General features: G+C 42.1%; 1 protein-coding gene across 3 annotated transcripts in view; it reads left to right on the top strand.

Moving 5' to 3' along the window:
- LOC132815107 (intermembrane lipid transfer protein VPS13B-like) overlaps nt 1–26,756 on the top strand; it is a 945,713-nt gene that overhangs the window by 862,708 nt on the left and 56,249 nt on the right. For all 3 annotated transcript variants that reach the window (XM_060823876.1, XM_060823877.1, XM_060823875.1), the window contains exons 44-51: nt 7,388–7,543; nt 8,923–9,189; nt 10,592–10,675; nt 12,256–12,431; nt 16,811–16,981; nt 17,722–17,932; nt 20,377–20,565; nt 22,437–22,583. In XM_060823876.1, the coding sequence (XP_060679859.1) occupies nt 7,388–7,543; nt 8,923–9,189; nt 10,592–10,675; nt 12,256–12,431; nt 16,811–16,981; nt 17,722–17,932; nt 20,377–20,565; nt 22,437–22,583 (1,401 nt within the window). The remainder of the gene's footprint in view (nt 1–7,387; nt 7,544–8,922; nt 9,190–10,591; nt 10,676–12,255; nt 12,432–16,810; nt 16,982–17,721; nt 17,933–20,376; nt 20,566–22,436; nt 22,584–26,756) is intronic.

Genomic DNA, 26,756 nt, shown 5'->3' with positions numbered 1-26,756 from the left:
TGATATAGTAAGGAGATCTCCCAGCAATAGATCCGGTCCCAAATATTTTTGTAACCTTATCAGTTCTGGGGCACCTTTTTCACCTTCTGCCAAGACTGAAATATAAAACACAAGTTAAAGTAAAGCTGAAATTTTTCCTTTTGGATACGAAGCAGCGGGATGCATGTCATTGATGTCGACTTGCTGCTCACATTGCTGACAAAATTAGCCATTTCCTGTGGTTGAATAAGCACTGACTGGCGAGCTCTAGTGAACCACTTGGTCTGTAGTAGACCTTGACTGGAGCATCCCTGCTCACCAGAGAAACTGGCAGTCTATCAGAGAGCAGCAGCATCTGGGCCCTAAAGTCCATTTATCATGGCTACTTTTCAGGGGATCTAAAAACAAGAAGGTAGGTTTCTTTCTTGGGTGGTGTTCACAGGGAGTCATAGAATTATTGCAGCATGACTAAGGGCCCTTTTGCCCATTGTGTCTGCACTGGTTATCTGTTCTAATGCCATTATTAAATATAATTATGAGGAGCACAGATAGGTTAGATGGGAAGATACATTTCCCCTCAGTGGATGGGATTAATGAGCAGGGCATAGTTTTAAGATAAAGAGCAGGAGATTTAATGGGCATGTGAGGAAACCATTTTTCACTCAGAGTGGGGTGGTAATCTGGAACTCACTGCCTGTGCTGTGGGCCAAGTGCTGGAACATGGAATTGGAATAACTGGATTGTTGTTTTTGACCAGTGCTATCTTGATGGGCTGAAAAGCCTTTTTATCTGTTCTGCAGATCTCAATAACTCATGTTCTAGCACTTGGCCCACAGTTGTACATGCTGTGATATTTCAAGTGCTCATCTAAATATTTCCTACATGTTGTGGTGGTTCTGGCCTCCACCATCTTTTTCATTAGTGAGTTGCAACCACCTACCACTCTCTGGGTAGGAAAAAATTTTTTCTGTATCCTCTCTAAACCTTGTCTTAAAACTGTGCTCCTTGGTTATTGACCCCTAACTAAACGAAGCTATTAGGAATCATAGAGTTATACAGCATAGAAGCAGAACCTTCGGTCCAACTTGTCCATGCCGACCAAGTTTCACAAACTAAGCCATCCCATTTGCATGCATTTGGTCCATATCGCTGTAAACCCTTGTTATTCATGTCCCTGTCCAAATGTCTTTTAAATATTCTAACTGTACCTGCACTGATCACTTCATTTGGCAGGTCTTACCACATATGAACCATCCTTTTTGTGAAAAAGTTGGACCGAAGGTTCCTTTTAAATCTTTCTCTTCTCACCTTAAAAAATATGCCCCTAATTTTGAAATCTCCCACCCTAGGAAAAAGACCTTTGCTATTCACCTTGATTTCATTTTTGTCCATGATTCAGCATTGAATTCAATCTTTGAACTCAATGAAAGAACGTGCCCCTCATGAATTTATAAACCTTTACAAGGTGACCCTTCAACCTCCTACATTGCAGTGAACAAATGTCCCAGCCTATCCAGCCTCTTCTTATAACCCAAACCCTCCAGGCCTGTCAACATCCTAATAAATCTTTTATGAACCCTTTCTAATGTAATAATACTTTCCTATAGTAGGGAGACCAGAACTGTGCACAGTACTCTGAAAGTGGCCTCACCAACTTCAGTATGATGTCCCAACTCTGATACTCAGTGGTCTGAGTAATGACGACATGCATGCCAAACGCTTTCGTAACCACCCTGCCTACCTGTATACAACTTTCAAAGGACTATGTACCTGAACCCTTAGGTTTCTCTGTTTGACAACTCTACCCAGGGCCCTACCATTAATTGTACAAGTCCTGCCCTCATTTGTTTTCAAAATGCAATACCTCGCATTTATCCAAATTAAACTCCAGCTGCCACTCCTCAGCCTATAGGCCCAATTGATCGAGACCCCTTTGTAATCTTTGATAACCACATTCACTATCCACTGTGCCACAAATTTTGGTATCATCTACAAATGTACTAAACCATGCCTTCAAAATTCTCATCCACATCATTATGTAAATGACAAACAAACATGGACCCAGTACCAATCCCTGCAGAACACCACTGGTGACAAGCTTCCACTCCCAGAAACAACCGCCCACGACCATGCCCGCTATCTCCTACTGTTGAGCTAATTTAGTATCCAATTGGCAAGCTCTCCCTGAATTCCATGTGATCTAAAGTTATTAATTAGTCTACATGTAGACAATGAGGCAAAAGTGAGATTTGCAGATGCTGGAAACCAGAGTTTAGATTAGAGTGATGCTGGAAAAGCACAGCAGGTCAGGCAGCATCCGAGGAGTAGGAAAATCGACGTTCAGGCAAAAGCCCTGATGAAGGGCTTAGGTCCGAAACATTGATTTTCCTGCTCCTCGGATGCTGCCTGACCTGCTGTGTTTTTCTAGTACCACTCTAATCTATACCATGTAGACGATGTCTATCAATGTTTTTGGTTACATCATCAAAAAACTCCGTCAGCCATGCTGACTATCGCTAATCAGTCCTTGCCTCTCCACATGCATGTAAGTCCTATCTGTCAGAAACCCCTCCAGCAAATTACCCACCACTGATGGCTGACTCAGTTCTATAGTTCCCAAGCTTTTCCTTACAGCCTTTCCTAAATAAAGACACAACATTAGTACTCACCTGTGGCTGTAGATGATACAAATATGTCTGCTAGATACCCGGCAATTTCTTCCCTAACTTTCCACACCGTCTTGGGGTATATTTGAGCAGGTCCCAGAGATTTGTCCATCTTTATGTTTTCTAAGGTCGTCAGCACTACTACTTCTGTGAGTGGACTGTTTTCAAAACATCAATATTTATTTCCCAAGTTCCCTAGCCTCTATTTCTTTCTCCACAGTAAAAACTTGCACAAAATATTCACTTAGTATCTCTCACATCTCCTGTGGTTCCACACATAGACAATCTTGTTGATCTTTAAGGGGCTCTATTCTCTCCCGAGTTGCTGTTTTGCTCTTAATGTACTTGTAGAATCTCTTTGAATTATTCTTATCTGCCAAGGTTATCCCACATCCCCTTTTGTTATCATTTTTGGAATGTGGGTGTTGCTGGTTGGCCAGCATTTATTGCTCATCCCTAATTGCCCTGAGCTGCCTTCTTGAAACACTGCAGTCCACCTGCTGTGGGTTGATCCACAATGCCATTAAAGGAGGGAATTCCAGGATTTTGCCCCAGCGACAGTGAAGCATCGGCACCATATTTCCAAGTCAGGATGGTGAGTGGCTTAGAGTGGAACTTGAAGGTGGTGGTGTTCCCATATATTTGCTGCCCTTGTCCTTCTAGATGGAAGTGGTCATGGGTTTGGAAGGTGCTTTCTGATAATCTTTGGTCATTTTTTGCAGTATATCATGCAAATAGTATACATGATGCTACTGAGCATTGGTGGTGGAGAGAGTGGATGCTTTTGGGTGTAGTGCCAATCAAGTGGGTTGCTTTGTCCTGGATGGTGTCAAGCTTCTTGAATGTTGTTGTGGCTCCATTCATCCAGGCAAGTGGGGAGTATTCTATCACACTCCGGACTTGTGCCTTTTAGATGGTGGGCAGGTTTTGGGGAGTCTGGAAGTGGGTTACTCACTGCAGTATTCCTAGTCTCTAACCTGCCCTTATAGACAGTGTGTTTATGTGGTGAGTCCAGTTGAGTTTCTGGTAAATGATAACTCCCAGGATTTTAATAGTGGGGGATTTCCGTGATTACACCATTGAATATCAGGACGATGGTTAGATTGTCTCTTGTTGGTGATGGTCATAGCCTGGCATTTGTGTGGTGCGAATGTTATTTGCCACTTGTCAGTCCAAGCCTGGATATTGTCTAGATCTTGTTGCATTTGAGACTGAACTGCTTCAGTATCTGAGGAGTCGTGAATAGTGCTGAACATTGTGCAATCATCGGTGAACGTTCCCACTTCGGACCTTATGATGGAAGGAAGGTCATTGATGAAGCAGCTGAAGATGGTTGGGCTTAAGACACTACCTTGAGGGACTACTGCAGAGATGTCCTGGAGCTGAGATGACTGATGTCCAACAACCATAACCATCTTTCATTATGTCAAGTATGACTCCAACCACCAGAGATTTACCGCCTTGTACCTACTAATTCCAGTTTTGTGAGAACTCCTTGATGTCATAGTTGGTGATTGCAGCTTTGATGTTAATGGCTTTCAATCTTACCTCCCCTCTGGAATTCAGCTCTTTTGTCCATGTTTGAACCAAGGATGTAGTGAAGTCCGGAGGTGAGTGGCCCTGACGGAACCCAAACTGGGCATCACTGAGCAAGTTATTGCTGAGCAGGTGCTGCTTGATAGTACTGTTGACACCTCCCATCACTTTACTGATGATAGAGAGTAGACTGATGGGGCAGTAATTAGATGAGTTGGATTTGTCCATCTTTTTATATACAGGACATATCAGGGCAATTTTCCACATTGTTGGGTAGATGCCAGAGTTGTAACTGTACTGGAGCAGCTGGCTAGAGGGGTGGAAAGTACTGGAGCATAAATCTTCAGTACTGTTTCTGGAATATTTTCAGTGCCTGTAGCCTTTGCAGTATCCAGTGTCTCCAAATGTTTCTTGACATCATGTGGAGTGAATCGAATTGGCTGAAGATTGGTATCTGTGATGCTGGGAGGAGGCTGAGATGGATCATCCACTCAGCACTTCTGGCTGAAGATTGATGTGAAAGCTTCAGCCTTATCCTTTGCACTGATGTGCTGGGCTCTTCCATCATTGAGGATGGGAATATTTGTGAAACCTCCTGTTCCAGTGAGTTGTTTAATTGTCCACCATTCATGACTGGATGTGGCGGGACTGGAGAGCTTTGATCTGATCCATTGGTTGTAGAATCTCAGCTGTTGCCTCTCACTTTCTGCTTATGCTATTTAGCATGCGAATAGTCCTGTTTGGTAGCTTCCCCAGGTTGACACTGTCTGCAGGTGTGCCTGGTGCTGCTCCTGGCATGCCCTCCTGCACTGTCCAGGGTTGATCCCTTGGCCTGATGGCAATGGTTGAGTGGGGGATATGATGGACCATGAGGTTACAGATTGTTCTGAAATCTGTAAATTCTGTTGCTGTTGATGGCCCACAGTGCCTCATGGATGCCCAGTCTTGAGATGAGTTTGCTTTCCTGATTTCCCTTTTTAAGTATGCCCCTACACCCTTTATACTCTTCAAGAGATTCACTTGGTCCCAGTTCTCTCCCTAACTACTATATTGATGCCTCAGTGAATTTTGTACATCTCAATCAGGTCCTCCTCAGCCTTCTCTGCTCTAGGGAAAGCAAACCTGGTCTATTTTGTTAAGTCGGAGACAGGACTTAGTGAGGTTGAAGACAAGGCGATAACCTTAACCCCTATCTGTGCCTCAAATTGTGACAAATGGAGGACCCAGTCCCAACCTGCAGGTCTATGGCCCTGGTTTCCCAGTTGGTAATCAAGTACCCTAGGTGGGAAACAGCAACTTTAATTGCCTGCTGTGAAGGCAGCTAATAAGAGAGGTCGTGACTGGAGACCCTTTCCAGGCTGTTAATGGAGCATTTGTGAACCTTAATTGTTGGCAATTTGAAAAAGTCCCGTATACCTTTAAGCCTAACAGTAAGTTAGTGAATTGACAAGAAAGAGTGTGGTGCTGGAAAAGCACAGCCAGTCAGGCAGCATCCAAAGGGCAGGTGAATCAACGTTTGGGGCATAAGCCGTTCATCAGGAATTAGGAATGTTATAATTACATATAAAGGTAACTAAGCTACCCTGTTACTCACTTGAAGATTCCTGATGAAGGGCTTATGCCTGAAATGTCAATTCTCCTGCTCCTCGGATGCTGCCTCATTGGATGTGCTTTTCCAGCGCCACACTCTTCAACTCTGATCTCCAACATCTGCAGTCCTCACTTTCTTGTAGCTGACAAGAAAGGGAGAGTATCTCTCCAGGCCAACTCCCCCAACTATGTTCCCATCTCAGCACGTGTTGGTGGTGGAATTGCTCCCTGAATATATCATATTTGCATTTCAAGGGAACTAAGCTACCTTGTTACCCACTTGAAGACAGAGTACACATTCAGTACCACAAAATCTCTATCATGCTTAAAAATCACCTATAGATCAGTTGATAAAACACACATCTCTGAGTTGCAAGCTTGTGTACTGAAGACCTGTGGCAGGGAATGAAAATAAAAATCAAGACTGACCTTCTGGTGCGTTACTGACCGATTGCCACAGTGGCAGTGTGTGTATTTCAGATTAAATATTACACCAAAGCCCTGTATGCCTTTCCAAATTGACATAAATATTCCTTGAAACAAACACAGAAAATGCCTTGAGAAACTCTGCAGGTCTAGCTCCATTTGTAGAGAAAGAGAAACAGATTTAACATTTCGAGTCTGGCATGTCTCATTTTCAGAACTCCAGACCCGAAATATTGACTCTGTCTTTCTCTCTACGTGGATACTGTCAGACCTGCTGAGTTTCTCTTGCATTTTCTGTATTTGTTTCAGATTTGTAGCACCTGCAGCATTTTGCTTTTTTGTAAATGTTCCTTGGAACTACTTCAAGAAGAGCAGAGAAGTTATCCATGTTGTCTTGAATAATAGTTATTCATCAAACAACATCACAAGAACAAGTTATCTGGTCACTATTTCAATGATGCATTTGTGCATGTTGGCTACTGTGCTTCTTAAATTATAATAGTGACTGCACTTCACATGTGCTTCATTGTCTGTAACGCACTTTGAGATGTCTAGAGTGTGGTGGGCTTATGCTTGAAATGTCGATTCTCCTGCTCCTCAGGTGCTGCCTGACCTGCTGTACTTTTTCAGCACCGCATTCTCAACTCTGATCTCTAGCATCTGCAGTCCTCTCTTTCTCCCAATTTGAGATGTCTGGCAGTCCTGAAAGACACTAGAGTCATAGAGGTCTATAGCACAGAAAAAGACCCTTTGATCCATTGCATTCACAACGGTCAAAAATAACCACATAACTATACTAATTCCATTTTCCAGTACTTGGCCTTTAGCCTTGTATGCTTTGGCATTGCATGTGCACATCTAAATACTACTTAAATGTAAAAAGGCCTCTATCACCCTTGCAGGCAGCACTGCGTTAATGCAAATCTTTCTTTTAACATATGAATGGCTCTATATCCACTGCAGCGTTTGTACAGTTAATTTAGCTATATCACTGGCGCCATATATAATACACCTTACCTCAAATCAATAGATCAATTTTTCTTTTGAAAAAAGTTGTTGTTTAGTTACCTGCCAATTATTTATATGTTCCCACAACAAATAATTTTGGAGAAAACTGTAACTGTCATAGTATGTTATGTGTTACCCTGGTTTATCTCAGTTAATACAAACATGTTCATTGTTCTGTGCAGCTGCTTCACATCTGTATCGAGGGCTGGGGAAACTGGCGCTGGTCCGAGCCATTCAGTGTGGACAACATAGGCACATTTGTTAGAAGTATCCAGTACAAGGGCAGAACAGCATCACTGATCATCAAAGTACAGCCACTTAACAGTGTGCAAAAACAAGTAAGTTTCTTTCATGTGGTCGCGTATGAAGGCCAACCATTTTCTTGTGCATTCTAACCCTTTAAATACAGAAGAGAGATGTCGGAGTTTGTGGTCTGTAAATATGTTTTCCATTTTATTCTGCTTTTGAGAAGATCTGCCTTTAAAAGCTGAAGCTAAATATTTAAACATGGAAGAAACAAAGGAAGTATTTTTTTTAAATAAAGGCACAAATAAGAGGTGCCTTTTAAAAGATGCAGCACAGTTTTGCTAATCTTTTAAATATTGGTTGCTGCATTTACTTACACTGACTCCACATGATCTAATAGCAGCTGTGGAGAATGTCTTAGAAGTATAGAGTAGTTACAGTATAGAATCTCCTGGTGAGAATTCTGAGTTTAAATTCCTTTTTTATCTACTTATCAACCAGGTCAACGTTTCATTATTTGCCCTCTCAGAAACCTTTGTAATTTTGAAATTAGACCCCCATTTGATCTGTTGTTCAGCGGGGAAAGAAAAAGGTTTGAGTGTGCTTTAAATTGTTTCTTCACAGCTATATCCTCTACTTGTAGTACTCCTTATTGGATCCTTCCTGAATCTCCATTGTCCTTCCTGTACCGGGATGCCCAGAAGCATGCTTATTATGCAAAACAGCACAGGCCTTTTTACATTTAAATAGTATTTAACACTGAGAGCAGAGAGAGAGCCAAACAACTATTTGATAGATGTGTTGAAAATGTTGAAGGATGTTGGCAGATAAAATGTAACATGGAGATTATTTTTTTCTCTCATGGCGGGAGAGTCAATAGCCAGTGGATATCAATTTAAGATAATTAGCAAAAGAACCAGAAGCGAGACAAGAATGTCTTTTGCAGCAAAGTTATCATTTGATATGGGTAAAAGAGATGCAGACTCAATAATTGCTTTCAAAAGGAAATTGGATAAATACTATGGTTGAGGGGGGAGCATGTGCAGGCAGAAAGCGAGTGAATGGAGTTAATTAGATAACTCTTTCAAATAGCTGACACAGGCGCAGTGGGCCAAGTGGCCTGCTCCTATGCTAAGATTCAGTACTTCATTAACATCTGAAGAGAGCATCTGCAAAACAGACAGTATTTGCAGTGTCAATGTTTCAATACCTAAGCTTAATTTATAATCCAATGCTAAAATCCAGTGCTAACAATTTAGTTAGAATCTGGCTTAGTACCATGTGTACAATACAGAATTAGGATTGCCATAATTTCAAAATAATCCATACATATTTGAAGGTAAATGAAGTCCATGATTATTATGTGCAACATCATCCTCCATAAATGTGAAGAGTTTCATTTATTTCTGCTGGTTATTCTTCAATCCACACATGCACGAACCTAACGATTTGCGATACTGTTCCCTTTCAGATAATTATTTGTGGAAGACAAGCTATTTGCAGTTACTTAAATCTGGATGTGGAGCTCAAGGTGGTGCAGCATTGCAGTGGGCAGGATGGACAGGAATCAATCAAAGAACATCTTTGCTGTTTGCCACTGAATCAGAAGATACCATCTTTTGTTCTTGAGAATGCAGAATTCACTGGGTTGTGCATCAGGGTTATGGGAAATGACACAGACTGGTCACCAGATGTGTACCTCGAGACTTTTCAATCTGAAGACAGCACCGTCATTCAGGTACTGAAATCACTTGGACAGCTGAAATTGAGCTTAGTTGCCGTATTAAACCATCCATCCCTCAATCCTGCTTCCCCCATTCAGTTAGACGGTACACCTGTACCTTAGCACCATCTACCTGCTTTACTTCTAATAGTCCTTAATAGCCTTACCTTAAAAAAAAATCTGTCAACCTTAGTTGTAAAATTTATGGCTGATTTTCTCCTCCCATCCCTAGAAAGCCTTGACAGCCCTCAGGAGGGAGAGAGTTTCCGATTTCCATCCACCTTTGTGTGAAGAAGTGCTTCCTGACAGTCCTCACTGTCCCACTCTCTCAACTCCATTATTCATTTTCAAGATCTCGGTTGTTTCTTAAGAACGTGTTCTCTTGGGGGTGGGGGCATGCGGGGGTAGTGGAGAACATAACTAGACATTGTCAATATAAGATAGTCACCAAGATATCCAACTGAGAATTCAGGAGAAACATCTTTGGCTGAAGAATGGTGAGGATGTGAAACTTGCTCCCACAAGAAGTGGTTGAAGTGAATAGTATAGACACCATTGAAAGGAAACCTAGGCAAGCATTTAAGAGGGTTTAAGATGAGATAAGAGACTCAAATGGAGGAAAACACAACAGCAATGCACTAGGACATCAAATGGCCTTCTGCATGAAATTTTATGTAAACCATTGAATCGCCCATTAACCTTTAACATTGAAGGGAATACAAGCCTACCTATGCAAATTGTCCTCATAATTTAAACATTTTCACTCTTGTATCTTTGTGAATTGTTAAGTGTGTGGGTATTGCCTATGGATTTATAATGGTGAGTGGTGTTAATATGATACTAATTTAATTTTCAAGCACTGTATGAACACCCTGGAGAGATATTACCTGCTCTGAAGAGGAGCAAGCAATATAATGCATGTGCACACTTAATCACACAAGATTCTCCTTATATTTAATGATGAAGATCAAAAAGAGTTGACAACTTCCCTTTACTCGTTTTTAGCCTTTATAAAATTAAAGTGTGTACTGTTTTTAACATAGAGTGTTCAACTGGAACTGATAAAGATCTCGACCACATAGTGCATTCATCCATTTCCTCCTCATTTGATCTGTGTGCTTGACTCACTAAGGAAGTGTTAAGTGAGATGTTTTTGAACTAGTGCAAGACCAGAATGACTTTGCACCAGCATAGATGATGAAGTTGGCCCATAAAACACGAATCAAGACAACTTTGCAAAGTTTGGGACTGAGATAAATTCACTCATGCCTCAAAGTATACCCAGTTCTTAAGAAGAAGAAAATAGAATGAGCTTAAATTTGTCAAATGAAAATTTGCTTGATTTTTATTTAGTTCTTTTGCTTCATGGCCTCCTTCGAATAATTAACTTTCATTTCTTTGTTATTGATGGCTACAGATTCCCAATTCAAATGGCTCCGTGTTGCATGTGTGGTGTACTTGTCTGAACCTGGATGCCAAATCTCCTGTACAGCAGAGAGTGGTGAGTGTTCTACTCCTCTTCAGCGCTTCCAAAGTTCTGGTACTCATCAATCACTAGTAAACTAACAACAGTCTGTCACATTTATTCACTGCCCTAAATACCATTCTGCCAGCACTGGAAAGTTCAGATGTGTAGACTTAAGATGAGAGGTTCTCTGGAATAACACTGTGCTGCCCTCCTAGATCAAAAGGATTATGCCAATTATTATGCCAATACTAAAGGGGTATGGAGCAATTCAGTCATTGTAATCATTCAAAGGACTATCACTTGTGAAAGTGTAAAACTGTTGACTTTGGTAGAAAGTGTAGAAAAAGGGATAAGACCACACCTGCAGTGGTATGTACAGATTTGGTCTCCTTACCTCAGAAAGAAAATATGCTTGCTTTAAAAATTTGCATCCATTACTGGATGGATTCCGGGCATGAGATGATTTTCCTGTGCAATGAGATTCAGTAAAGTAGGTCCATATTCTGGTAATACAGCCAGAGGGGCATGTAATCTCCAGCCCATTGTTTCAGGATAAAGCAACGACCACTTCGGATTGAGTTGGGGAGCAATTGCTTCACTCTGAATGTTGTGAATCTACGAAATTCAGTCGTGAAAGCTTGGTCAATGAGTGTTATCGGCTGGGATTGATTAATCGTTGGGCAGTAAAAGAATCAAAGTATAGAAAGGTGTCATTCCTGATGAAGAGTTTATGCCTGACACATCTATTCTTCTGCTCCTCAGACACTGCCTGACCAGTTGTGCTTTTCCAGCGTCACACTTTTCGACTCCTTAGGTGTTAAAGGAGCTTATTTAGATGTTCAGCAAAGGTTAAGCATTTTGAGTTCTACATGACTCTTCTTTGGAATACCAAGTTAAAAATCACACAACACCAGGTTATAGTCCAACAGGTTTAATTGTTGGACTATAACCTGGTGTTGTGTGATTTTTAACTTTGTACACCTCAGTCCAACACCAGCATCAAAAAAGAGCCAGACTGGATTTGAAATGTTAACTCTGTTTTTCTCTCCCCAGACCTGCTGAGTCTCTCCAGCAGTTTGTTTTTATTTCTTTCATTTCACCAGCATCTGCAGGACTTTGTTTTTATTTCTGTAAAAAACATCTCATTGACTGGCAGAGTAGGCTCAGGGGACCTTATTACGTATTCCTGCTCTTATTTCTTGCACTCTTACATTCTACAACTGTTTGAGTTAAGGTTTCTCATTAGCATTTCTCTTTCTTCAAAACACTCCTTAAAACCTGCCCTTTTGGGCAAATATTTGGCCACCTGTCCTATATCACTGTGTCAAGCTTGATAGCTCTCTTCTGAAGTATCTTGGAATAGTTTACAATGATAAAGGTACTACACAAATGCAATTTGATGTTGTATCATTGAGAACATAGGGAATTGTCCCCAAGACGAGTCAAATCTACGGGAGTATATTTTGCACTTGGGAAAGAATGGCATAACATTATTTTATTTCTCAAACTGTGATGTTGTTTTTCCCTGCCCTCACCTTGGCCTTCTGTCCACTGACAAACTTGTTTTATTTTTGCAGCAAAGGCATGTTAAGTTTCTTGTATTTGAATTGCAGCTGTTTCTCAGTCCTTTGTTTGTCATGAGGAGCCATCTCCCTGATCCCATTATTCTACACGTTGAGAGACGAAGTTTGGGTTTGAAAGAACCTCAAGTCATTGCTGGAAAGGGGCAGGAAGAGCCACTCCAGAATGTGGAACCTGAGGTTGTGCACCATTTGACATTTCAAGCAAGGTAACCATAAAATTCTTGCCAGTGACAATCAGTGACCGCTTCTTCACCTTGTTCCAGACACTCTGACAAATGCTTACAATGTGCTTTGAACCTTCTTTTCAAATTCTCAGCCTGTAATACTTGCCTATGTGTAGTGGTATTTCTATAGGGTATAATTAGTGGTAAATTGTTATGTTTGCCTGCATTGTACATTTTGTACTCTGATGTAAATTATAACATCAGTAGGGAAGGGTGGGAAATGTACTGCTTCTGTCGTCATTCCTGTATTTTGGTCTGCAGATATACTGATGTAAACTGTTATGTGACTTGGCGTGTTGGGTAGGTTGGCAGAAAGTGAAGCAGTCGAATGGAAAGAAAGAAAGGCTTGCTTTTTTTCCAAGGGTCATTTGTGGCCCCAGGTCATCCCCAAGTGCTTGACAACCAATGAAATATTTTTGAACTGTAGTCAGTGTAGGAAAAGTAACAGCCAAATTGTTCATAGCAGTGTCTCAAAAGCAGCCGTATGAAACGACCAGCCTTTCAGTTCTGGTAGTGCAACTTGAAGTGCTCCTGTTTCTGAAGCTTAATTTAATCCCCATCTGTGAATAATTTAGTAAAAACAAAATCGAGGTGTTGTAGAAACCCATTCTAACGCAAGTCAATCGAGGCAAATATAATGATAGCAGGCACTTGTTGAAGGTATTGCCTCTGTCTCAATTGTTTGGAATTCTCTACCACAGGACGCTGTTGAGGCCAGTTTGTTAGATATATTCAAGAGAGGGTTAGACATGGTCCTTGTGGCTAGCAGGATCAAGAGATATGGAGAGAAAGTGGGAGCGGGATACTGAAATTGTATGATTAGCCATGATCATATCGATGATGGTGCAGGCTCGACGGACCGAAATGGCCTACTCACGCACCTATTTACTGTGTTTCCATTGGCTGGGTCTTGCTGGGTGCTGTGGTTCTTGACAGCCCCTGCAGCTCGGCTAAGAGGTGGGAGAAGAAGAGTCTGACCAGTATCTGGACGGCTGCTCCATAGCATTTGAATGTTGGGAGCAGCATTATTTGCTGAGCAGTGAGAATTCCAGCTCATTTGAGTACGATGCCAAGCACGTGGATGATTCATACCCGTGTAATTCTAACAGCACCAAGTGCGAGAAGTGGCCAGTGCCCGACACTATGGGCACTGCCACCCTGCTGAGGAGGCCAGGTGAGTCAGAGGTCACAGCGAGCGGAGTAACTTGGATGGCGGCCCAAGTTCACAAGGGAGCATATGGCTAACTCTTTTGTCAAAAGTCCTCCTAATGAGCCCCAAGGAGCCACTGAGTTGATTTGCACCTTGCCTTGCCTTACACTGATGAGCCTTCCATGAGCTCTGGGTCTCCCCCAGCTGTCGCAAAATTCCAGCAGGGACAGGATGAAGCCCTTATCCAGCTGTTAGCCGTCCTCTTAAGAGCCTCTTTTGTTCTTTTAAGGGCCGACAGATGTCCAGATGCCACTCCCACTCCCATATGTCCTCGGAAAATGTCAGACAGGTTGGGGCGATGGAAAGGCTGGCTGATCCATTTTGCATCAGTTGCCACATCCGCTGGCCTCTATCATACATACCCCAACCTTCAAATTCGGCATTGGCAAGCTTGAGATCCGTCCCCATGTGGACAGATCCACTTTCACACAGATGGTATTGATATAAAATGGTGAAATGTGCACACCCCAGAGTGTAGGATCATATAGCACCCAAGAAAAGCCCATTACATTCCAAATCATCCAAACTCACAGAATTAGAGAAGAAAAGCTCCACGTTTGTCCTCTGGTTCTTTTGCCAATTGTTCTTGTGTCACTGATCATTGTGCCACTAATTATTCCATGAAAACCATTCATGATTTTTACACACTGCTGTCAAGTTCCCCGTAGTCTTCTCTGCTTCAAGAAGAGCAAGCCCATCTTTTCTCATAACTGAGTTCTCCCATCCCTGCCCAGTCCACCCTGCACCTCTCCAAGCATTGTTTATGTAATGTGAACATTACTGGCAAAGCCAGCATTTGTTGTCCAGTCCTATTGGAACTTGTGTAGGTGGTGGTGAGCAGCTTTCTCAAACTTCTGCAGTCAATGTGGTGTGCCAACAATGCTGTTAGAGTGGGAGTTCCTGGACTTTGACCTAGCAACAGGGAAAGAAAATAGTTTCACATCAGGATGGTGTCTGACTTAGAGGGACCTGGCAGGTGGTGCCTCTCCCTTATATCAACTGTCCTTCATCCTAGCTAGGAGAGGTTGTGAGTTGAGAAAGTGTTAGATTAGATTACAGTGTGGAAACAGGCCCTTCGGCCCAACAAGTCCACACCGACCTGCCGATGCGTAACCCACCCATACCCCTACATTTACCTCTTACCTAACACTACGGGCAATTTAGCATGGCCAATTCACCTGACCTGCACATCTTTGGACTGTGGGAGGAAACCGGAGCACCTGGAGGAAACCCACGCAGACATGGGGAGAACGTGCAAACTCCGCACAGTCAGGTGGGAATTGAACCCAGGACCCTGGCGCTGTGAGGCAGCAGTGCTAACCACTGTGCCACCGTGCCATGTTATGAAAGGAACCTTTGTAAATTACTTTGCTGCATTTTGTCGATGCTGCACACTGTGTCAGTGGTGGAGGGAGTGACTTGAAGATGGCGGAACACCAGTCAATTAGGCTGCATATCTCTGAATGGTGTCAAGCTTTTTGAGTGTTGTTCGAGCTGCACTCGTCCAGACAAGCCTGGAGTATTTCATCACGCTCCTAACTTGTACCTGTAGATGGTGCTCTGGCTCTGAGAGTTAGGAGTTGAGTTGCCCACCTACAATATTCCTAGCCTCTGACTGGTTCTTGCAGCCACAGCGCTTAATAGCACTACCAGTGACACCTTCCATAACTTAAGAACATAGAACAATACAGTGTAGAACAGGCCCTTCGGCCCTCGATGTTGCACCGACCTGTGAGCTATTCTCAGCTTGTCCCCCTACACTATCCCATCATCATCCATGTGCTTATCTAAGGATTGTTTAAATCTCCTTAATGTGGCTGAGTTGACTACATTAGCAGGTAGGGCATTCCACACCCTTGCCACTCTGAGTAAAGAACCTGCCTCTGACATCTGTTGTTGTGGTTCTGTTCGCCAAGCTGGGAATTTGTGTTGCAGATGTTTCATCCCCTGTCTAGGTGACATCCTCAGTGCTTGGGAGCCTCCTGTGAAGCGCTTCTGTGATGTTTCCTCCGGCATTTATAGTGGTTTGAATTTGCCGCTTCCGGTTGTCAGTTCCAGCAGTCCGCTGCAGTGGCCGGTATATTGGGTCCAGGTCGATGTGCTTATTGATTTGAATCTGTGGATGAGTGCCATGCCTCTAGGAATTCTCTGGCTGTTCTCTGTTTGGCTTGTCCTATAATAGTTTGCTCATGAGCAAAACCAATGTAGTGTACAAAATCTCATGCAAGGACTGCACAAAACACTACATAGGACAAACAGGAAGACAGCTAACGATTCGCATCCATGAACACTGACTAGCCACGAAACGACATGACCAGCTATCCTTAGTAACCACACACGCAGATGACAAGCAACATGAATTCGACTGGGACAACACTACTATTATAGGACAAGCCAAACAGAGAATAGCGAGGGAATTCTTAGAGGCATGGCACTCATTCACAGATTCAATCAATAAGCACATCGACCTGGACCCAATATACCGGCCACTGCAGTGGACAGCTGGAACTGACAACTGGAAGCGGCAAATTCAAATCACTACAAATGCCGGAGGAAAGATCACAGAAGGCTCCCAAGCACTGAGGATGTCACCTAGCCAGGGGAAGAAACATCTGCAACACAAATTCCCAGCTCAGCAAATAGAACCACAACAACGAGCACCCGAGCTATAAATCTTCTCCCAAACTTTGAACTCTGACATCTGTCTTAAATCTATCACCCCTCAATTTGTAATTATGCCCTCTCGTACAAGCTGACGTCATCATCCTAGGAAAAATACTTTCACTGTTTAGTGATGATTGAGAGCAGTATGTTTTAATGCTAATTGGCCAAGTTGGATTTGCCCTGCGTTTTTTGTGGACGGGACCTAACCTTTCCACAATGTTCCATCTTTGTGAGTGTTATAGATGTAGTAGAATAGTTTAGCTTAGGAAATGGCCAGTTCTTTAACACAAATCTTCAACACCGCAGCCAGGATGTTGTTGGTGTGCATTGCCTTTGATGTATCAAGTGTCTTCAGGCATTTATGGGTGGAATTCTTATTCAAACCTGCATTTGGCAAAAAATGAATTGACTTTTAGTTCTTGGCAAAGGAAATCATGGTTAAATGGCAATGCAATGGGTTGTAATAATAATTCCCCTTTCTACACAGGGAGGAAGATGAAGCATCACAGTGTGCAGTCCCCATCTCAACAGTTCTCATTAAACAAATTGTCCGTGGGCTACAAAGTGATTGTACTGTTGGCAAGTTATTTAGAGAGTTCTACAACAAGGACACTGATGCACGTAACCCTTGGCCATACATAACAAAGAAACCTGACAGGTAATGGAGTAAAACCCTCAGCTTTCTGCTCTCTGCAACCAGCAATTTGGAAATAAGCTAAACATTTGGATACAAATGGATACAATTAAAGTGTCTGTTACTTTGGTCTATTTAAACTGAAATATCCTTTAATCAGGAAACGCATAACTATTGCCAGATATAAGCAACTATACCTAATAATGTTCTGTTTCACTTTTTATTCTCCTCTTCTTATCAAATTCTTTACATCTTCAGTGGATCAGGGAAGGTTCTTTTGAGGGAGGGGAGTTTATCTAAATTTAACCTGTATGAACCTATTTCTGATCAATCTTAGAGTCTCATTTGTATTCATAAAAATGTTTGATTTAGAGATGAAATCTAAGCACTTAATAATGCTTTGGTTATAAAGTGACCATTATCTTTGCAAGTCTGTATGATTATGTGAGAGTTATTTGATCCCCAAGCTGACTTTGTAAAGTTCCAAATCAAAGAGTTGTATCAACTGGTAATCCACAGTTAAGAAGATAAATGTCATTTTTGCTTGGCCTGAGAAGATTGTATGGTAACACAAAAGAATTTGTTGGTAATCTTTATGTAATCATTTGCTGGCAGCCTTTTAAAAGCCAGAACAATTTTTAAGGATCTGTCACTTCTGACATGAAGAATCATGACAGCTTAAATACTTACCTCAAACATGTAACTGCCAGCAAGGATAATGAAGAACTAATCTGTTTCTCTTAATGTGTGTTTGATCTGAGCAGCAAAAACAGCAGTGAGCTGCTTGCTCAGTGGGACAGTCCAATGCAAGTTAAACTGTCTGCCTGGAAACCCTGCCTTAATACCCTTCTTGTTGAACTACTACCGTGGGCTTTGTTTGTTAACCAATCCAAATGGGACCTCTGGCTCTTTGAAGGCGAGAAGATAGTTGTGCAAGTTCCTGCTGGAAAAGTAATTGTGCCTCCAAACTTTCAGGTACACATGTTGATAATTTGTGTTCATGCTTTTGGAAAGAAAATCTTTTGTACGTTTTGAAAGGATTGCCTTTTAGTTTCTGGGCAGGTTTTGCATTACCCATTGTTCTTGTGAAGAGCTTTGCTGAGATACTGATAATAATTTGACTGAACATCCACATCAGCCAACACATCGAGAAGGTCAGTGCCTGAGCTGTCAGCTGATATAAATAATTAGCCTCCCAAATAGGATCTTTGTTTATTTCTTCAGTGGCAATGCCAACATTTGCTGCATAAGACCATAAGGTATAGAGGCAGAATTAGGCCATCCATAGGGTCAGCTCCACCACTCGATCATGGTTGATACATTTGTCAAGCCCATTCTCCTGCCTTCTCCCTGTAACTCTGGTCCCCTTACTTATCAAGAAAGTATCCATCGCTGTTAAATACACTCATTGACTTGGCCTCCACAATCTTGTGAGTTCCACAGATTTACCACTTTCTGGTAAAATTCCTCCACATCAATTTCTTCAGAGTTTACTCTGAGGCTAGGGCCTCAGGTCCTCGTCTCTTCTACAAGTGAAAATATATTCTCCAAGTCCACTTTATCCAGGCCTTTCAACATTGTGTAAGTTTCAATGAGATGTCCCCCCAGTTCTTCTGAAGTCCATTGAGTATGAATTCAGAGTCCTTAGCAATCCTCATATGATAAGTCCACTTTCCTAATTTCTCTCGTTCACCACCACCTTGAATACAATCAGGTGGTTTGTGACGCCACTGAAGAGGAGAAAAGCAGCAATACACAGAAATAGATATGCGATTGTACTGGATCTCCAAATCAAGTTGGACCAGTCTGTCTCACATATATGTTTTTCTGTTATTTCATTCTGGGATATCAGAGGCAGTGGTATAATGGTAATGTCACAAGAACAGCAATTCAGAACTCCAAACTAATGTCCTAATGACATGGGTTTGAATTCCCCTCAAGACATTTGGTGAAACTTGAATTCAGTTGTTAAAGATCTAGACTTGAAAGCTGATCAAATGGTGGCTGTTCGGCCACTTTTGGTTTGTCATAAAAACACATCTAGATCACTTGTATCCTTTAGGAGAGGAAATTTGCCATCCTCACCTGGTCTGGCTGACATGTGAATGAGATGCACATCTCTGCAATGTGGTAAGACTATACAATGTAGGAGCAGAAGTAGACCATTCAGCCCATCCAGACTGTTCTGCTATTCAGTGAGATAATGACTGATCTAATAATCTTAAGCTCTACTTTCCTGTCTTTTCAGTATTAGATTTTATTGTCACATGTGCTCAAGCCTTGGGATACACCCTATAATCCTTAATTCCCTTACTGATTAAAATTATGTTCCATCTCAGCCTTAAACATATTTGACAACCCAGCCTTGACTGCTCCCAACTGCGAAGAAACCCACAGATTCACTACCGTCTGAGAGAAGAAATTCCCCCTCATCTCTGTCTTAAATGGGTGACTCTTATTCTGAGATTATGCCCTTTAGTCCTAAACTGTCCCACAGGGTGAAACAGCCTCTCCATACGTATCCTGTCAAAACCCTAAGAATCTTGTATGTTCCAATAAGGTCTCATCTCATTCTTCTAATTTGCTATGGGGCCATTCTACTCAACCTCCCCTCATAAGACACCCCTTCACACCCAGGATCAGCCTAGTGAATCTTATCTTGACAGCCTCCAATGCCAGTATCTCTCCCTTCAGATAAGGGGACAAAACTGTTCATGATATTCCAGCTGTGGTTTGACTAGTGCCCTGTATAGTGTTAGGAAGGCTTCCATATTTTAATACTCAGTTCCCTTTCAAATAAAGGTCAACGTTTCATTTGCCTTCCCTTTTGCCTGCTGAGTGTGGATGCTACTATTTTGTGATTTATGCACAAGGAGGTTGAGTCTGAATTCTGGGTAGATAGGAATGGGCAACAAAATGCAGAGCTAACCTGCAATGCCCACATCCCAAAGACAAATAATTGTTTTTTTAAAAAATTATGATTTATTCACCTTACTGTGGTTGTAGAGGCATATGTAGGTCAGACCGAGCAAGACGGCAAATTTCCCATCTGGAGGACATTAGCAAACCACCCTTCCCCTAACAAGACCGCATTGACAATCCCTGATTAATCCAGGCTTTTATAAGTAAGGTTCGTCCTATCTCTCAATATTAACCCAAGTGGTTTGTCTTTTGGTCTGAGTGATCAGCCAGTCAGTATATTGAACTTCGGTCCTGACTAGCTGGATGCTATTTTTAAGCCTCATTGTAGACTCCCAAGTCAATGAAAAGGGTTTCAATGTACCTTAATAGTTCTTGTTAGTATCACTTTAATTAGGTTAAAATGCTGACTTATTAACTGAGAAAAGAAAACTGCAAAATGCCACCTGAAATAGTGTAAAATGACCAGCACTGTAATTGTTATTAATCATTCATTTTAGGAGCCTTTTCAGATTGGTATCTACTGGGCCAGCACCAACACTGTACACAAATCGACTGCAGTCCGGCTTGTGCATGATGTCACATCCCCGAAGTGGAAGGATTATCCTGTCACTGATGTCATTACACTGGATGAGGATGGGATCGCTGATGCAGATGTAAAACTTGGAACCTTTCCCGATCATCAGAAGGTCTGTTTGCAACCACTGAACCCTTTTGTTGCCCCTGGGGGAATGTTTGAAAAACTGTCTCGGCAGTTTTCTGTTGGAACATTAGTGTGCTATGTAAAACCATAAGCAAAAACTCCCTTTCCACACAGCCAAAGAAGGAAAACTTGCTCTGGATTCTGCACTTCTTTTCTTTGCCAGCTCTTACTGCTGCTTGTATTGCTAAGTGGGTCCGTGTGCATGATCTCCCAGAAAACATTGCACCAGAAGCACTTCACAAATCTGAAGTTGAAAACCGAATGTGCTCGAGAAACTCTGCAGTTTGAGTTGCATCTTCTTCCAAAGAGTCACACCGACTCGAAATGTTAACTTCGTTTCTCTCTCCACAGATGCTGCCAGACCTGCTGACCTTTTCCAGCACTTTATGGTTTATCCTGGAATTTGCTACTAATAACATTGGCAGCTCGTTGGGTTTTGATTGTCTGTAGATACTTTGTGTGTACACTCTTGAGAGTATCAGATTAGAGTGGGCCAATTCGTTCCTTGAACCTGTTTTGCTATTCAGTTATATAACAACTCCAAAGGCTGCCTTGATTCTTTCATCGATAATGCCAAATAAAACTCTGCATTAAATTTTTTATTTGCTTGGAGTCACTTTAGGAGAATGTGAGGTCTGCAGATGCTGGAGATCAGAGCTGAAAATGTGTTGCTGGAAAAGCGCAGCAGGTCAGGAAGGCCTGATGAAGGGCTTATGCCCGAAAGGTCGAATTTCATGTTCCTTGGTTGCTGCCTGACCTGCTGCACTTTTCCAGCAACACATTTTCAGCTGGAGTCACTTTAGGTCAATACTTCCAGAAATCTTTGTGTGAAGGACTGCTGCCTGACTTCAACCCTGAGTGACCCAATTCTAATTTTGAAGTCATGCGGCTTTGTTTGTGCTCCCCTAAGAAAGAAAATGATTTCTCTCTTTTAACTATCCTTATTACCTCACTTAGATCGCCCCTTAATCTTCCACCCTCAGGAAAGAAAGGCCGAGTCTATGTAACCTATCCTCATAATTTAAGCAGTTTATGTCCTAGTATCATTCTGGTGAATCCATGCTGCATCTTCTCCAAAGCCAATATATCCTTCTTGATGAACCGAGGCTGCATGCAGTCAGCCAAATGAAGTCTAACCTGAGCTCTGTGCAGCTGGACATTAGCTTAGACCCTCTTGAGTTAATGCCCAACAGCTTTTTAAATTACTTCTTTGTTCCTGTCCGCTAATGCTGGGTGATTTTTAACAACTCACCAAATCTCCTTTTACAGTAACTTCCACATTTGAAATCTCTACTATCTGGAACTGCACATGCAGTATATATATGTATAAAAACCACCGTCTACAAGTTCCCCTCCAAACCACTTACCATCCTGGCTTGGAAATAGATCGGCATTCCGTCAGTTTTGGTGTGTCAAAGTCCTGGAACTCCCTCTTTAATGGAACTATGAGTTTACTGTCTCCCAAGGACTGTAGCAGTTTCAGAAGGCCAGCTCATCACCACCCTCTCCAGAGCAATTCAGGATGGGCAACAAATGCTGACCCAGTCAGCGAAATCCATATCCCAGCAACAAATTTAGAAAGAAAGCAGCCAACCATTAATGGGAGTTGTTTGCACACTTCCTTTCTTGTGGAGGAAATGCCATAGGAACCTCATACCTGGGAAGAGAAGGAGTGTCAGTTAGTGTCTAATATTTTTTATTGCAAAGCTGCCTACCTACATCACAATAAGGAGTTCACTTTGAGAGCAGTTAATTGGCTATGATGTGTTTTGGGGCATTGCGGGTATGGATATAAGGTGGTGTGAATGCAATTTCTTTTATTTCTATTTTACTGTTTTGTTAATTGTGCTTCTGCAGCTGTGTCAGTTTTGTATATCTTCAGTGGTACGACATGGGATTCAGATCCTTGTGATTGAAGACAAGACCATTTTAATGAACGCCACGACTCACAAAATCTACTATCGCCCTATGCTCCTCTTCCCAGAACAAGCAACACAAAAGGAGGTACAAGTTGCAGAAATTGTTGTCTTTTAGTTTGTCAAATCTATGGCAGTACCAGGCATGTATATTTCATCCAGGTTCTGAATGTATGATAAAGGTCACTGTAAATTGCAGAACATTGAACATTTTGACTGCTAAATTAACATTTTTGTCTCATTTGACATTTCCTTTCTTTTGAATTTGTCATAATATTTCCATTATGCTGGGTGGCAAGGTGAAATGTGAGGAGGACGTTAGGAGATTACAGGGTGACCTGGACAGGTTAGGTGAGTGGACAGATGCATGGCAGATGCAGTTTAATGTGGATAAATGTATAGTTATCCACTTTGGTGGCAAGAACAGGAAGGCAGATAACTACCTAAATGGAGTCAAGTTAGGTAAAGGGGCAGTACAAAGAGATCTGGGTGTTCTTGTACACCAGTCAATGAAGGCAAGCATGCAGGTACAGCAGGTAGTGAAGAAAGCTAATAGCATGCTGGCCTTCATATCAAGAGGGATTGGGAAAGAAGCAAAGAGGTTCTTCTGCAGCTGTAGAGAGCCCTGGTGAGACCACACCTGGAATATTGTGTACAGCTCTGGTCTCCAAATTTGAGGAAAGACATTTTGGCTATTGAGGGAGTGCAACGTAGGTTCACGAGGTCAATTCCTGGAATGGCGGGTCTATCTTATGCTGGTAGATTGGAGTGACTGGGCTTGTATACCATTGAGTTTAGAAGACTGAGAGGGGATCTGATTGAGATGTATAAGATTATTAAAAGGATTGGACACTCTGGAGGCAGGAAACATGTTTCCGCTGATGGGTGAGTGCCGAACCAGAGGACACAGCTTAAAAATAAGGGGTGGGCCATTTAGACAGAGATGAGGAGAAACTTCTTCACCCAGAGAGTGGTGGCTGTGTGGAATGCTCTGCCCCAGAAGGCAGTGGAGGCCCAATCTCTGGATTCGTTTAAGAAAGGGTTTGATAGAGCTCTCAAGGATAGTGGAATCAAGGGTTATGGAGATAAGGCAGGAACAGGATACTGATTGATGATGATCAGCCATGCTCATAATGAATGGTGGTGCAGGCTCGAAGGGCAGAATGGCCTACTCCTGCACCTATTGTCTATTGTCTATTGCTATGATAACAAATTCCACATTTTAGCCATTCCCTGGAAAAGGAATGATGTAGAGGTGCCAGTGTTGGACTGGGATGGACAAAGTTAAAAATCACAGAACACCAGGTAATAGTCCAACAGGTCTATTTATAAATACTCGCTTTCAGAGTGCTGCTCCTTCATCAGGTAGCTAGTGGGACCAGATCATAAGATGCAGAATTTATATCTTATGATCCTGCCAATTAGTTACCTGATGCAGGAGTAGTGCTCTGAAAGCTAGCACTTCCACATAAACCTACTGGATGATAACCTGGTGTTGTGTGATTTTTAACTCTAGAAAAGAAAGTGCTTCTAAGTGGGTTTTTTTTAGTGATTCTCTGATATTTATGACCCTTCCTTTTGGTCTCACCATTAAGTTGAAACAGTGGGCTTTTTGGTATTCAGTCAAAATATGGCAAGGGTTGGAGAGGAACTCAGTTCCTCTAAAGCTGGAAAAAGCTGCTGGAAGATCCATCAAATGGGCACCTAGCAGACAGCAGTTGGACATTCCACCAATATGAGGACCCTGACTGAGGAAGGACTAGTCACGAAGAATCACTGGCCGATTACAAGCAACAGCAGCATCCTGGAGGAGGCTTGATTGCTGCCAGTGCAAACCCCTGCTCCCTGAAAGGAAAGTAACCATGGAAAAGGTGGGGTTTTCCTGAGGCAGCGAGGGGGAAACCTTGGGGATGAAGGCAAAGATGGTGAGGATAGCTCTCAGTGGCCATCCCTGAGTTTATGTCAAGTCCATGGACAATATGCAAATTTTCTTAGTTGCATCTACCCTATTGTACCTTTCCATAATCGTGAAGAGGTGTGTGAGATCATCCCTCAGTCTTCTCTTTCCTAATTGATGGGCAGAACAGACTCAAGTAGCTGAATGACCTACCTCTCTTCCTTCGTCTCCATCGTAGGAAACGCCTATAATGTGAATTTGACCAAGTAAGCAAATGGAGTGGGTACAGGAAAAAGGCATGAATCACCAGAATTACATCAAAGTATGAAAGCAAATCAAATGATCTCATAGAGCTATTCCAGGGGTTTCTCATTTGGGATGATATTATGTTCACTACTCAGTGACAGGGTTGAGAGGCTGGAGACTAAAGTTTATAAACTCAGGACAAAATACTATTTTTTCTACAATGGAGCTTCCAGTTTGGGAGGTTTCAAATGTAACCCTACTGTCTCACAAAGATGTGGAGGCAGCAGTATTGGACTAGGGTGGACAAAGTTAAAAATCATACAACACCAGGTCATAGTCCAAAAGGTTTATTTGGAAGCACTAGTTTTCGGAGCACTGCTCCTTCATCGGACAGTGGCCTGGTGAAGGAGCAATGCTGCGAAGCTAGTGCTTCCAAATAAACCCATTGGACTATGACTTGGTGTTGTGTGATTTTTAACTTTGTCTAGAAAAGGAGGAAGAGAAAAAAAAGGCATTACTGACCTGTTCGCCTGGAGTAGGGAAGACACGAGTATTATCAAGGTTGCGATTATAAGATATTTTGAAAATAATTGTCTGTTGGAAAGAATCAAGATGGATTCAGGAAGGGGGAATCATGTTTGCCTGTCCTATTTGGAGGATGTTCCTAACAGAGTTGATAAGATGGAAGCAGTGGATTTAGTGTATTTGAATTTTCAGAAGACTTTTGATAAAGTTTCATACGAAAGGTTAGTCAACAAAATTAAAGTGTATGGGAGCCTAATCTTCAGTCGCATGTCTCAAACTGGCAATCTGCACGTCCTGCCCTGTGATAGATTACAGATAGCATTCTCAATAGATATTGTTTAACTGATTAATCTTTTACCACTTTTCAGCTGTTTAAAGATATGACCATAATTAATTATTAAAGGAATTCCTTTCAAAATTTGACCTTCAACTGTCTCATAATGGCCTTCAATGTAACTTCAGTAACTTGTGTAGTCTTTAACAGATTTACACCTCATTTCAATATATAGCTGTTTGCATTATAACTATTTGAAGAATACTTCTGTTGCAATTTGAGATGACTGCCTTTGTTATTATTAATCTTTGGTGACCACTCAGTACCTCAAGTTGGGTTGAATACATTTTCACTAGATTTGGCAAGTTGGCAGCTGTGGTCTTGTCTAGTTCCCCTGAAGGGAGTAATATAGCCCCTTCTATCCTTGTTAACTGTCAACAGATGACATGCTCGTTGAAGGCGTCCATATACATTTCAAACCAAATTAGAAATTCTAATCGCAGTCACTTTCCAGTGAGACAGTTGTTTAAAATTAAAGGGCTGCACACACAGAACACTTCATATTATTTACATAGAACATAGAAAAATACAGCACAGTACAGGCCCTTCGGCCCTCGATGTTGCGCCGACCAAAGCCTACCTAACCTACACTAGCCCAATAACCTCCATATGCTTATCCAATGCCGCTTAAATGACCATAAAGAGGGAGAGTCCACCACTGCTACTGGCAGGGCATTCCATGAACTCACAACCCGCTGAGTAAAGAATCTACCCCGAACATCTGTCCTATACCTACCACCCCTTAATTAAAGCTGTGTCCACTAGTAACAGCTGACTCTATTAGTGGAAAAAGGTTCTCACTGTCAACCCTATCTAAACCCCTAATCATCTTGTACACCTCTATCAAATCTCCCCTAAACCTTCTTTTCTCCAATGAGAGCAACCCCAAGTGCCTCAGCCTTTCCTCATACGATCTTCCTACCATGCCAGGCAACATTCTGGTAAACTTCCTCTGCACTCATTCCAATGCCTCCACGTTCTTCCTATAGTATGGGGACCAAAACTGCACACAATACTCCAGATGAGGCCGCACCAGAGTCTTATACAACTGCAACATGACCTCAGGACTCCGGAACTCAATTCCTCTACCAATAATGGTACACCATATTGCAAAGCAGTGAGGAGCATGGTAGCTACAAGTTTTTTGCGACTCCTCTCTTCCAGTCAGTGATTAGTAGGTTTTGCCTGGGTTGGAGGTAGTGGAACGCATCATCTGTTATTCATTTGTTGTGTCACTGGATGGCCAGCATTTATTGCCT

This window comes from Hemiscyllium ocellatum, chromosome 4 (genome assembly GCF_020745735.1).
Source record: "Hemiscyllium ocellatum isolate sHemOce1 chromosome 4, sHemOce1.pat.X.cur, whole genome shotgun sequence".
NCBI lineage: Eukaryota > Metazoa > Chordata > Chondrichthyes > Orectolobiformes > Hemiscylliidae > Hemiscyllium > Hemiscyllium ocellatum.
Note: the sequence above shows the minus strand (reverse complement) of the source record. Positions and strands in the feature narration are given on the sequence as shown.